At 35.3% G+C, this 14,102-nt stretch overlaps 1 protein-coding gene across 8 annotated transcripts in view; it reads left to right on the top strand.

The window, feature by feature from the left end:
* The window catches only part of begain (brain-enriched guanylate kinase-associated), a 77,351-nt gene that overhangs the window by 49,898 nt on the left and 13,351 nt on the right, over positions 1-14,102 (top strand). For all 8 annotated transcript variants that reach the window (XM_077620914.1, XM_077620920.1, XM_077620919.1 and 5 more), the window contains one exon: positions 10,475-10,582. In XM_077620914.1, the coding sequence (XP_077477040.1) occupies positions 10,475-10,582 (108 nt within the window). The remainder of the gene's footprint in view (positions 1-10,474; positions 10,583-14,102) is intronic.

Here is a 14,102-nt window from a genome sequence, read left to right as displayed (position 1 = left end):
TGTTGACCTCCAAAGATGCACTTCTTTCCGCTACATTTACGAGAAAGGCATCAACTGGGCTTTTGTGGGATGTACTGTATTATCTTCCCCACTTGTTAAATACAAGTTGTTAAATTTTCAATTTTAACGAATCCTTCCCCCTACTCTTGTCTCGTAACACACCCAAGCCTGAACAATCCTATCAATGCAATGACCCGATTAACAACATAAAGCATGTCACTGCAAAAAAAAAAATATTATAGCTAATTATCGTCAGGACTAGAGTTTGAACCCCCTCCATAGAGCTGAAGAAGCCATCAGTGCAAATGATGAGTCGAAGACCCTCCGTGTGACTAAAGCATCTTGATTAAAGTGAATCGTAATCGAGTTTCATCCGTGGGGGGGTCGGGGATCTGTAGCAAATATAGGAAATGATCAGCCAGTGGAGGGAATATTGACCCGGCACGAGCTAAACGGGCTAACGGGGGTCAGCTGATTGGTCCTGGCTTTCATGTCTAAATTCGATAGAGTCCATTGCGTTCAAAGAGGCGACATGACATGGCTCAATTGGATTTGCCGAGTTGTCATGACAACGCTTCTTTAGTTATTACTATACCTTCCTTTGGGAAAGTGCTGGGCCATAAGGAAAAGATCTCTCACAGTAATGGCCATTTTATATGTTGAAAATGATGTATATGGCAGGATTTTCTCGTATTTTGTCATTTTTATTTACCTAACCCCGCCTCTGACACTAAAAAGATTCAATAACTTAAAATTGGGAGGGCTGCCAGTGCCCTCTCTTCAAGTGGACTGGACACAGATCGTAGTCAATACACCGAACTAAGATTGCAGACTAGATGTTTAATATGTACTTGATTTGTCACGTCCAAAGTTTGCTAGGATTTAAGAGTAGTGGATTTGCGTAATGTGAATTTTTCAAATAGATTATTTGGATTGGATTGGATTGGATTGGATAACTTTATTCATCCCGTATTCGGGAAATTTCGTTGTCACAGCAAGAGGGTGAGGATGCAGAAATAGGAAAGGCATTTTAGACATAAATAGACAGGTAATAAGTAAGTTAATAAATAAATACATGAATAAATATATAAATAAATAAGCGTGTTGCTGAAATATATATATATATATATATATATATATATATATATATACATACACACACATACACATATATATATACATACATACACATAGATGTACATGCATGCATACGGTAGGATAAAATAATGAATAAATAGAATAAATTTATGAGTGGATATTTATAGCTTGGGTTTTACATATAATATCAATAACAAAGTGGTAGCTGAGAAAGTAAAATACGTTTTCTGGAGTGAGAAAAGATGGTTTGATTAATAGGAGCATCAGAAAGCAAAAAAACACCAGTTCACAAATTGTATTGGATATTATATAAAATGACCTTACTTTGCAGAAAAGGAAACTCAATTATAATACTGTATTCCGTGTACATATTTCTTTTCTGAATCCTCAATCTACTGATGGCGAATTGGCATCTGCCACAAAGTAGTCCTAATTTTGTGCAACCAATTCCTGTTTATAAAAAGAAGAAAAATATGTGACTACGTGAATTGACAATCAAATGAGAGATTTTTGCATAGCAAACCAAATGATAATCCCACTGCCCCCGCTCCCCAAAAAACAAAAAGCATCCCAACTGGATTGTGAACCAATTCCACTGTGGCTTGGGCTATTCTGAAGCAATTTTTTTATGAAGAATCAAGAATAGTAGCCTGTTCCCATCATGGCCTATTCATCTAGACTGGCCACACACAATGGTCTGTATTCCAGACAGGTGTGGACTATCCTTATTCAGAGGACCTTTGTGAACCGCTGTTCAAATGTTGCATAGTGGCAGGGCAATTTTGAAAGCATGAAAGCATTGCAAGAGGCAGGGATGCGTTCCTTTGTAGAAGATGTCCTTTACGAAAAGGCGAGATGAAATCACAGGCGTAATTAAGAGAGGACCGAAGAGAGCGGACAAGGAATTGCAGCACTTTTTGCCGTCAGGTGACAGAACGTGCTTGTGATGACACTGCAAGGATACAGGCTGAGATGAACATGTATTTTGATGGTAAAATAACATTTTAATAAGATTTAGTGCTCCGCTGAAATATGATTCTAATGCCAAAGAGCATAAAATGCCAGCCTCACTTGATCATTATGATTCAATTTCTATGCCTGCAAATAATCATTGTGACGTCAATGGCATGCAATGAGTTAGATATTATGAAAGAAAATCAACTTTTGTGTTGCTTAGGGCCGTAGCCAGTGTGCATGTTTTTATTCATTTAAATTTTAGGATTTTTTTTAGTCAATGTTCGTGTACACCAAAATAATTATATATAGATTTATGGTAATAATATGCATATTTGTAAAATCATATCATAATTGGATGTCTAACCTTGTACATGACATGCAGTTATTTATTATACTAATAGATAAACAAAATCAACTTTAACGTATTACTTTGGGCTGTAAACCGTGTTTATTTCTGGTTTTGTCTATTTATATTAATTGTTTATATTGAAAACAGTATCCAAAATGTGCTAATGATTAATATATGTTTTAATTACATCATTGCTAATATATATATTTTGTAAATGAGCAAAAAGTAACTTGCTTTCCACTGTCGCTAAACGATTAAACCATGTGTCAAAGTGGCGGCCCGGGGGCCAAATCTGGCCCGCCGCATCATTTTGTGTGGCCGGGGAAAGTAAATGATGAGTGCCGACTTTCTGTTTTAGGATCAAATTAAAATGAAGAGTATAGATGTATATTAAATGTCCTGATTTTCCCCCTTTTAAATCAATAATTGTAATTTTTTTATCTTTTTTTCTGTGTTTTTAGTTCAAAAATCATTTTGTAAAATCTAAAAATATATTTTAAATAAGCTAAAATGGTCCGGCCCACGTGAAATCAAGTTGACGTTAAAGCGGCCCGCGAAACAACCCGAGTCTGACACCCCTGGATAAACTATTCATTGATCCTTCCTCTGAAAGATTTTACAGTAAAACACAGAAGAAAATATAACAAAAAAAATTATATATCTCCATCACAAAACATACACTGTAATTTTATCTGATGAAAGTCAGCTTAGCCAATGCTAACCACCAAGAAAACGTTAGACTCGCTTGTTTACTAACTTTTATACTCCGAAAAGGCATACTACAATCCCTCAAATATCTAATTATATCAAACAAGGCAAGATGTTTGTACTTTTCTACTCTTTTATTGGTTCGTAGGCGTACCTTAAGTTGCGTCTGCTGAGATATAATTGCTCTTAAAATGACGCTAAAGTAATCCATCTTTGCATTATCTGGAAGTCCTTTTGCAAATACAACAAATTTAATTATGAACACAATACAAAGATAAAGCAGAGCCACCCCACCACAAATGTACACAAGCATGTAGGTTGGGAAAGGAGCTGTCCGTGGTTCTGAAAATAATTGTTTCCCTTCTAATCCTCCTAAGAGTCTTTGGCAGGGTCGTCTAACTCACCGCCGCTCGGCCACTGGCAAAAAATCAAATTCTCACTCCTCCTAATAAGATTATTGTTCACCTCATTGGGGAGTCAGCCAACATTGTCCCGCAGTGGAGTAAGTCTATTCAAATAGTGTGCATGGGCTAAAAACACGTTAGGTCCCAAAAACAAAACAGGGAGGGCTGATTGGTAGTCCCGTGTTCGACACTGGAGACAAATGCAAACCTGTGGCTGTTGCCATGCACTTCATCATGGCAGAGTCGTGAAAGGCTATTTTTAACCAAGTGCCACAAAGCCAACGTTAATATTCTACGATAGGCATTTTGCAAGTGCCCACCCATGTATTTGGGACCTGGGCTTTCTATCAAGGCGATATTTACAATGGGTAATATTTCACAGTAAAAAAAATATATATACTATAACTTTCATCCCCCAAAAATAAAATATAAGAGTACACGACTGGTTTGACACTATTTGAAAGATGATGTTGTTGTTGCAACACCCATTACATGCAAAAGACCAGAGCTGTGGTGTAGTTCTCAGACTTTCATCATCCATTACAGTATGTTTTTATGGAATTACCACACGAACGCCAGCTTGTTATGCCGATAGTTTTGGATCACAATTGTTTTTGATCATTTCATTTTCACATTTAGCAATTCAGAATCAGTTTCTGAAAACACAGTAGAAGGAAGGTCAGGAAATGTAAATCATTTACATAAAACAACAAAATAACTCTATGATCCCTAAAAAACTATTATAAATTTGGGAGGTGGATGTGTGTAAATGAAAAAATGCGTATATTTAAGCCATGCTTGCTATGTGTAACGGCCCAAAGCCGCATCTTATTATTTATTATTTTTAGTTCTGTCTTATCTGACTCTTCCATCAATAGCGCAGCAAAACACGATGCATCGCTCGGAGCTGCAATTAATCTGCAGCCCCAACGCAGCCACTCAGAATTATTTCTGTTTATTTATGAAGCGCCAAGGCCCCATTTAATCTCTGGGGGTGTACTTCTATCTTCTATTAAAAACAACAATAGTCTCATCAATATTAATTGGTGGCAGGTCAATAGGTTTGAAATGCATTGTTTCTCAGACACTGGAACATTTTGAGGCGTGTATTTAAATCTCAAAGATCTTTTTTGGCCCCGCAGGTAAATACTATTTGGATCTTGCTATACATTCGTAAAATTGGTAGACTCTTTATTGAAGAGCAAATAGTACTCTAAAGTGTAATAACTATATTAAACTATAATTGAGAGCCGACATGCTTCAAATGTTGCCACACATTGGCTATGATATTAACATTTTAGTATGTGTGGTGAGTTTTAAATGAGGCAAAATAGTCACTTGGTCTGAAAAAGGGGTTTAAGAATGCCCCTTAGCTCTAATATAAGAGTCATTGTGTGTGTTTGTGGTGTGCATCTCCTACCGTAAAACAGAGTTAGCACAATTTCAGTTATCGCCATTAAACAGCAGGCATTTCTGCTGACTTGTAATTACAGCGAGGAGGGGAGCAGCATCATGTTGCTGTGATTCATGAAATGATTCCACCCCATTATTTATTCTTCATGCTCCACGGTGGTGCACCAAGCGCAAGCCGAACGGCGTATCCGTGACTGAAATGGTATAAAATGATGCTGTTTCGCCACTATCAAAGCCCTATTTTTATTTTTCATCTTTAACCCGGGCGAAATACGCGCGTGGAATGTTTTTTTTAAAGTTGGACTCTGTTTTGTAATACTTTGGAGTCTACAAAGTGGAATGCGGCAATGTGGTTGATTATGAAATGCGTCTGTGTGTGCTTTATATCGGTTGATTATGATTGCTTGAGCAAGTGCGGCATGGGAAAGAGATGGCCGTTGTGATGGATTGACTGCATTGAGCAAGTGTGCCAAGCAGCTGTCCATAAAGTTGATGATATTCAACTTGATCAAAGGAAAAGTGCTGATGTCAGCTCCTGCCAAACTCTCTTCCATTTCAGCACATTGATTCCTAACCAACTACAAAAATTACTAATAACAAGTTTGGGATCCTAAATTTACAACCCCAAAAATCCATCTTCACTGAATGCCACAATTTACATAAACACTATTTTTAGCAGTACAATTTTGGCAACCTTAGCTAATCACTTTAAAACTAGTGTTTATATATGTGTGTATATATATATATTTATATTTTTATATATATTTATATGTATATATTTATATATATATATATATATATATATATATATATATATATATATATATATATATATATATATAAAATAGTAAGAACCACAGGATTCTCAAGGTTGTCTCCCCCAATATAAACTTAACATTTTATATTTGTTTCCAATGCTATACAAAGGTGATATTTGATCCAGAAATCCACTTTAACAAGGCAAAAAGATCAGTATTGTCCTTTTTTATTTTGTCAGTGGAGTTTTTCAGCACTCTTTTCACGAAGTAATTGCATTTCACGAGAGTTGGACTTCATTTGTGGTCCAGTGAAAAGCCAGAAACTCAAGCGCAATACGTGAAAGCACTGGAGGTGACAGACTTTTTAAATCCGCAACACTTTCTGACACTTTCTTCCGTGAATCCAAAACAAGCCGTTTGTTGTGTTTTGTTTTTTGGATGTGTGAAGAAAAAGGCTTTAGGGGAATGTGTGCTGGCTGGCAGGTTGCTAGTTATCGTCGTGCCGAGAGGACATTTGCATATTTGGGTTGTCAGCAGAGACTTTCCCAAGCCGCCATGCGTTGTGATGGGAAACAAAGCCCCCTCCCTCAAATTTGGATATGGTGTCTGCTAATCCACTTTTTGGGTTGATGTTCTAGAGCAGGGGTAGGGAACCTATGGCTCGGGAGCCATATGTGGCTCTTTTGATGGGTGTATATGGCTCGCTGCTAACTTGTGTGATAAAATATGGGAACCGCTGGTGAGAGACCACCTAAGCCCCGAACGCACCAATGAGAGCGCCACACTGTGGCGCCGACACTATCTCTAGCGCCTTTTTAATCATAATTTTTCTTCATTATACTCTTCTGCATGCATACTCTCATTGATACTCATTGATTAGCAACAGTGAAAAAATGTTCTTAAAAGAATTCTGAGACTTTTTTTACTTTCAAAGTGGTGAAATTATTAATAAATGCACACGTATTTTTACTTTTAAATTCTGAGTATGGCTCTCAATGAATAATGTTTGAAAATATGAATTGTTTATGGCTCTCTTCGTCAAAAAGGTTCCCGACCCCTGTTCTAGAGCAAGGGTGTCAGACTCGGGTTGTTTAGTGGGCCGCATTAAGGTCAACTCGGTTTCATGTGGGCCGGACCATTTTAGATGTAATATTTAGATTTTTTGTTTACAAATGGATTAAAAGAACTGGATTAAAAGCCCTGAATATTCCATTTTTTATAGATCTAAAACAATGTTTATTTTAGCTTTTTTATATATATTTTTAGATTTTACAAAATAATTTTTGAACTAAAAACACAGAAAAAAATGGATTAAAAAATGACAATTATTGATTTAAAAGGGGGAAAATCAGGAAATTTAATATACATCTATACTCTTCATTTTAATTTGATCCTAAAACAGAAAGTCAGCACTCATCATTTACTTTCCCGGGCCACACAAAATGATGCGGCGGGCCAGATTTGGCCCCCAGGCCGCCACTTTGACACCTGTGTTCTAGAGTCTATTTAGCTATTAATCAATAAATAGTACACTTTTTTCCCCCCAAAGTTTTACATTAGAGGGTAGTGAGTATCTTTTTGAATGGAGGCCTTATCAATAAATGTATCTGTTTACGACTATAGGATCAAAAGTCACTTTTAGTATCTGTTATTTAATAGTGAAACATAATTAAATGCCACTATTTCCACTGAGTGATAGAAATGTGAAAATGTCATTCCTAATCCGAATCATTAATATTTCTTCTTACTTGCACATGTGCAGAATTTTCTAAGAATCTAAATGACAAAAATGGCTGCCGCTCATCAGCGGTCTCACTTTGGAGTTTTCAACCATTATTTTGTCTAAGTTTAAGACATTTTATAATTCTATAGAATACTTTTGAGCAACCATCGTTTACATGGCTACCTCGTTATCGCATTTTCCTTGAATTGGTCTGAACAGATTATTTATTTAACTGCAAAAATCAGCACCACATCACCGCGATCAAACCCCTGAAATGTTACACCGCATTAACAAGCGCAGTACAAATTCCGCAGAATATGCCACGAGTACGAGTACCCTTTTATAACACGTAGAGTAGCAATCATTTTCGTACCATCATCACACCAGGTCTCACCAATGGAGGACACATGTCGTGAGTGCGATAATACATCAGACGAACAAAGAGAAAAATGCACAACAACACGTTTTGAAGTACAAATGCGTAACATGGTCACCCCAACACGAGCAGATTCTCCAGTAATGAGCTGAGGAGGAGAGGGTGGGCCTGCTTGTTCGCGGCTGATTAATGACACCGTGACTGGATTGGATTTGAATATCAATAGCACTCTATTGCTTAAACTGACATTAATTGCCACCTATTAGATTGACTGTGCTCTCCTGTAATTCCAGGCAATCGGCTTCGTTTAGGAGCGAGTGGAGGCTCGTTGTCTACTTTGGGATTTGTCACATGAATCGCAATTGCTAAGAATATGTCGGCATACTCGGATAGTTCATAGTTCGCCTTTTTTGGTCTGGTCTAAAATACTTTGGATCCTTCTTGGTTCGGTGCAATTCATTTTTCACTTTTGCAGTTCTCTCAGGAGATTAAAGCAAATTTATGCTTATCTTTTAGTCGTCATTCCCAAGAGTCTGGGTGGTAACGTGCTAAATTACGGAAGTAAATTATCAAGTTTTTTTTGCTTTCTGACAAGGCTTGATGATTCAGTGCTATTTTGAAATGTTTAGAATGATTTTGAAACTATTTTGCTTTTGTGGCACTTCAAGTTTAAACCATAGTCTTATTCTCTGGTGTCAAACCCGCGGGCCGCGGGCCGCATTAACGTCAACTCAAGTTCATAAGGGCCAGACCATTTTCGATTTAATACCTAAACTTTTTTTTTTTCAATCGGATTAAAAGAACTGGATCAAAAGCCCTAAATATTCAGTTTGTCTAGATGTAAAACAATGTTTATTTGAGCTTTTTTTCATCAGTAAGGGAAATTGTCTTATAATCATTTGTTTTTCAAAACAAAATGTATTTTTTAAAATAGAAAATATTTTATATATTTATTTTCAGATTTGACAAAATACTTTTTCAACTAAAAACAAAAAGATTTGATGAAAAAAATCTTAATTATTGATTTAAAAAGAGGAAAATCAGAAAATATAATATACATCTATAATCTTCATTTGAATTTGATCCTAAAACAGAAAGTCGGCACTCATGACTTACTTTCTCGGGCCGCACAAAATGATGCGGCGGGCCAGATTTGGCCCCCGGGCTGCCACTTGGACACCTGTGCTCTAAAGCAAACATCAAAACATTTGCCTATAGCTAGCTTCACAAAAATATTTTTTTCACAAAAATCCTTCAGATTAACACTATAATCAGACTAGTCCACCTTTTTTTCTCATCCTTTCTCAAACACATTTTAGAATCATTTTCGATGACATTATATTAGTCAATTGGTTTACTTGAATCATTTTGTATTGTTATTGCAAAAAAATCACTTTAGACTCAAAATCTTTTGCTAATTTGACTTTATCAAAATTTCCAAATATTAATGGCAATATGTCTCTTATTTAATGTTATTTTGAATTGTCTTTTACTGTTCCTGTACTGTTTATTCCTAAACAAAAATATGTAGGGGAAAAAACCCAAATCAATGGCAAACTTTGGACCATGTTAGAACAATGTGGTGAATATGAATGGGCACTGCAAGAAAAGAACAAGAAAACAGCATCATTAAGCTCCTCTGTCTTCATTCCATCACTGGAAATCATTTGTCTCTTCTTCGGTCCTCTTTCTGCATCAGTGTAATTGATACGCAAGTGTAATCTTCTTTTAATTAAGGCTTGCTGCTGGCACATGCTTCTCATTGCTCTTGCTCTCATTTCTCTTCTGTGCTTTTTCTGTCCTTTTTTTCCCTTTTAAAAAACTGCATTTTCCCCTCCCTGGCGGGGTCGTTTTTCCCCATCCTTCATCGCAGCACTTCATTTTAACAAGTATATTTGGGTTGTTGTTTACATGGGGCCCTTATTTAATCTCATAATGAAGATTTATCGCTAATGTACCATAATAGCTTGAGAATTTGGAGCCCCAAAATGATCAAAATCTATGTCTTGATCTCTGCTGTTGTATTGTAGCAGTGCATAATGTCTAGAAAAAACTCACCAATTCAATGAAATTGCTTTTAGACAAATAAAATAATCACGATAGTCATTCTTTTGGTATAATTGAGGTTTTAGAGCAAGAGTGTCAGACTCGGGTTGGTTCGCGGGCCGCTTTAACGTCAACTTGATTTCACGTGGGCCGGACCATTTAAGATATAATATTTCGATTTTTTTTATTTATAAATTGATTAAAAGCCCTGAATATTCCGTTTTTATAGATCTAAAACAATGTTTATTTTAGCTTTTTTTAAATATATTTTTAGATTTTACAAAATGATTTTTGAACTAAAAACACAGAAAATGGATTAAAAAATTACAATTATTGATTTAAAATGGGGAAAATCAGGAAATGTAATATACATCTATACTCTTCATCTTAATTTGATCCTAAAACAGAAAGTCGGCACTCATGATTTACTTTCCCGGGCCACACAAAATGAGGCGGCGGGCCAGATTTGGCCCCCGGGCCGCCACTTTGACACCTGTGTTTTAGAGCAAAGATGTCAAACTCAATCATTAATAATAATTAAGATTTGTCCGAATTCTCGAATGGAACCTCCGATTAGGAAATATTCTCTTGTATATTTTTGATTCCCAACTCTCAACTCCTTTTGCTTCTTTCTTCTTTCAGTCTCAGCATCACGAAGAGGAGAAAAGATCCCTGAGCCGTGAGATTATTGTCCTCAACAACCACCTCATGGAGGCCAAGCTCACCATAAATAAACTCAAAAAGGACAACGTGAGTAATTTTGGGAATGAAGTACTACCCGCCTGCTAGTATTGCAACTGCTGCAAGGTCCCGATAACGGCCTTCTCTGCATAAGAAGTTATTCCCACAAGGGAATACATTAAAACAACAATTATTGGGTAGATTAGATTCTTTCTTCGATACTTGAAGAATGAAGTCATTTACCATGACCAGTGCAGCTTTTAAAGCTGTTGTTTCAAGGTCATACTATAGACTGCTGTTGCGTTAAAGTGACACAATTTAATTAACATTATATTTTGTAACCTTGGATGCCATTTTACCAGGTGTTCATGGCAATTTGCATCAAAAGTACCCAGTTTATTTATTTTAGTCTGCAGAAGAGCAAATTCTCGTTAATATCCATTTGACTATTTTGAATATTCTCATCTGTCATCTCATTTTCTGAACTGCTTTATCCTCATTAGGGTCGCAGGGGGTGCTGGAGCCTATCCCAGCTGACTCCGGGGCAGAGGTGGGAGACACCCTGATTATGTGGCCGGCCAATTGCAGGGCACAAGGAGACGGACAACCGTACACGGTGTCCAATCGGCCTACCATGCATGTTTTTGGAATGTGGGAGGAAACCGGAGTACCCGGAAGAAACCCACACAGTCCCAGGGAGAACATGCAAACTCCATACAGGTGGACGTGACCTGAATTTGAACCCAGGACCCCAGAGCTGTGAGGCCGAGGCGCTAACCACTTGCTCCACCGGGCCACGCTTATTTTGAATACATGCAATATTTAAATTTCAACTTTGCTCTGATTGGTCATCAGTGGGAGGTTTTTAGTCATTGGAATTGCACATCGCACATTACAAATTGAAGCAGTAAGATACAATATTGACACCAGAGGGTAGCCCTGGGGCGCTTTGCAGTAGGAAAAAAAAGTACTATGTGAACCTTTTAGAATGTTTCAGACATTTCTGTTTAAAAAATATTCAGAAATGCAAATGCTAGAAATTGTTAGGCTTGTATATTTTTATTGAAATGATAAGGAAACATTCACATGACAGTGTGATAAACATAAGTGAATTAATGCCAATGTTTAAAAAACAACGTTGCACCGGTCCATTCAAATTCATCACAGTCCTACAAAGGTTTTTTCTTTAAAAAAAAACGACCATGTATAGTAAGGCTTTTTTCTTAAAAAAAACGACCAATAGTAAGGTTTTTTTTCTTGAAAAAATGACCATGTATAGTAAGGCTTTTTTCTTAAAAAAACAACATAGTATAGTAAGGCTTTTTCTTTAAAAAACGACATAGTATAGTAAGGCTTTTTTCTTTAAAAAACAACATAGTATAGTAAGGCTTTTTTCTTAAATAAAACAACATAGTATAGTAAGGCTTTTTTCTTTTAAAAAACGACATAGTATAGTAAGGCTTTTTTCTTAAAAAAAACGACCAATAGTAAGGTTTTTTTTCTTGAAAAAATGACCATGTATAGTAAGGCTTTTTTCTTAAAAAAACAACATAGTATAGTAAGGCTTTTTCTTTAAAAAACGACATAGTATAGTAAGGCTTTTTTCTTTAAAAAACAACATAGTATAGTAAGGCTTTTTTCTTAAATAAAACAACATAGTATAGTAAGGCTTTTTTCTTTTAAAAAACGACATAGTATAGTAAGGCTTTTTTCTTTAAGAAACGATCATGTATAGGAAGGCTATTTTTCCTAAAAAAACGACATTGTTTTGGGGAAAAAAGCCTTACAATCCTTTGTCATTTTTTTTAAAGAAAAAAGCCTTACTATAGTATGTCATTTTTTTAAGAAAAGGCCTTACTGTACTGTGTTGTTTTTCTAAGTAAAAGAAAAAGGCCTTACTATACTATGTCGCTTTTTAGGAAAAAAAGCCTTACTATACATGGTTGTTTTTTAAGAAAAAGCCTTACTATACTATGTCGTTTTTTATAAGAAAAAAGCCTTACTATACTATGTCGTTTTTTTTCAGAGAAAAGCCTTAATATACTGTCGTTTTTTTAAGAAAAAAGCCTTACTATACTATGTCGTTTTTTTCAGAGAAAAGCCTTAATATACTGTTGTTTTTTAAGAAAAAAAGCCTTACTATACTATGTTGGTTTTTTTAAAGAAAAAAGCCATACTATACTATGTTGTTTTATTATGAAAAAAGCCTTACTATACTATGTCATTTTTTAAGAAAAAGCCTTACTATACTATGTCGGTTTTTAAAAAAAAAAAAAGCCTTACTATAGTATGTCGTTTTTTTAAGAAAAGGCCTTACTATACTATGGCGTTTTTTAAAGAAAAAAGCCTTACTATACTATGTCGTTTTTTAGGAAAAAGCCTTACTATACTATGTCTTTTTTTTTTTAAAGCCTTACTATAGTACGTATATGTTTGACGAAAGTTTGGCGACACTCTTTTTCCTTGTCGACGATAATGTCAAATATTTATTCATCTTATTAGACGTGCTTCATAACTGAGCAAAGAATACCCCGAGATTTGGTACAAACGTAAAGCTGGCATGCAAAATGACTTGAATGGCTGGACATCGTAAGGCTTTTTCCTTTAAAAAAAGTGGTCTATGTAAAGTAAAGCTTTTATTTGTTTAAAAAATAAATACTATGTATATATAGTCAGGCTTTTTTCTTTAAAAATGACCATGTATATTAAGGGTTTTTATTAAAAAATGACCATGTATGGCAAGGCTTTTTTATTTTAAAAAACGACCATGTACAGTAAAGCGTTTTTCTTAAAAGACGACATAGTATAGTAAGGCTTTTTTTCTTAAAAAATGACATAGTATTGTAAGGCTTTTTTCTTAAAAAAAACGACATAGTATTGTAAGGCTTTTTTTCGTAAAAAACGACATAGTATAGTAAGGCTTTATTCTTAAAAAACAACATAGTATAGGCTTTTTTCTTTAAAGACGACATAGTATAGTAAGGCTTATTTTCTTTAAAAACGACACAGTATAGTAAGGCTTTTTTGTCTTTAAAAACGACATAGTATAGTAAGGCTTTTTATTTACAAAAAAGACCATGTATAGTAAGGCTTTTTTCTTAAAAAATGACCATGTATAGTAAGGCTTTTTTGTTTAAAAAAGACCATGTATAGTAAGGCTTTTTTTCTTAAAAAACGACATAGTATAGTAAGGCTTTTTTTCATAATAAAACAACATAGTATAATAAGGCTTTTCTCTGAAAAAACAACAACATAGTATATTAAGGCTTTTCTCTGAAAAAAAGGACATAGTATAGTATGGCTTTTCCCCCCTAAAAAAACGACATAGTATAGCATGGCTTTTTTTCTTGAAAAACGACATAGTAGAGCAAGGCTTTTTCCCTAAAAAACGACATAGTATAGTATGGCTTTTCCCCCTAAAAAACGACATAGTATAGCATGGCTTTTTTTCTTGAAAAACGACATAGTCGAGGAAGACTTTTTCCCTAAAAAACGACATAGTATAGTATGGCTTTCCCCCCTAAAAAACGACATAGTATGGTATGGCTTTTTTCCTTTAAAAAACGACATAGTATAGTAAGGCTTTTTT

This window comes from Stigmatopora argus, chromosome 15 (assembly GCF_051989625.1).
Source record: "Stigmatopora argus isolate UIUO_Sarg chromosome 15, RoL_Sarg_1.0, whole genome shotgun sequence".
Lineage (NCBI taxonomy): Eukaryota > Metazoa > Chordata > Actinopteri > Syngnathiformes > Syngnathidae > Stigmatopora > Stigmatopora argus.
Note: the sequence above shows the minus strand (reverse complement) of the source record. Positions and strands in the feature narration are given on the sequence as shown.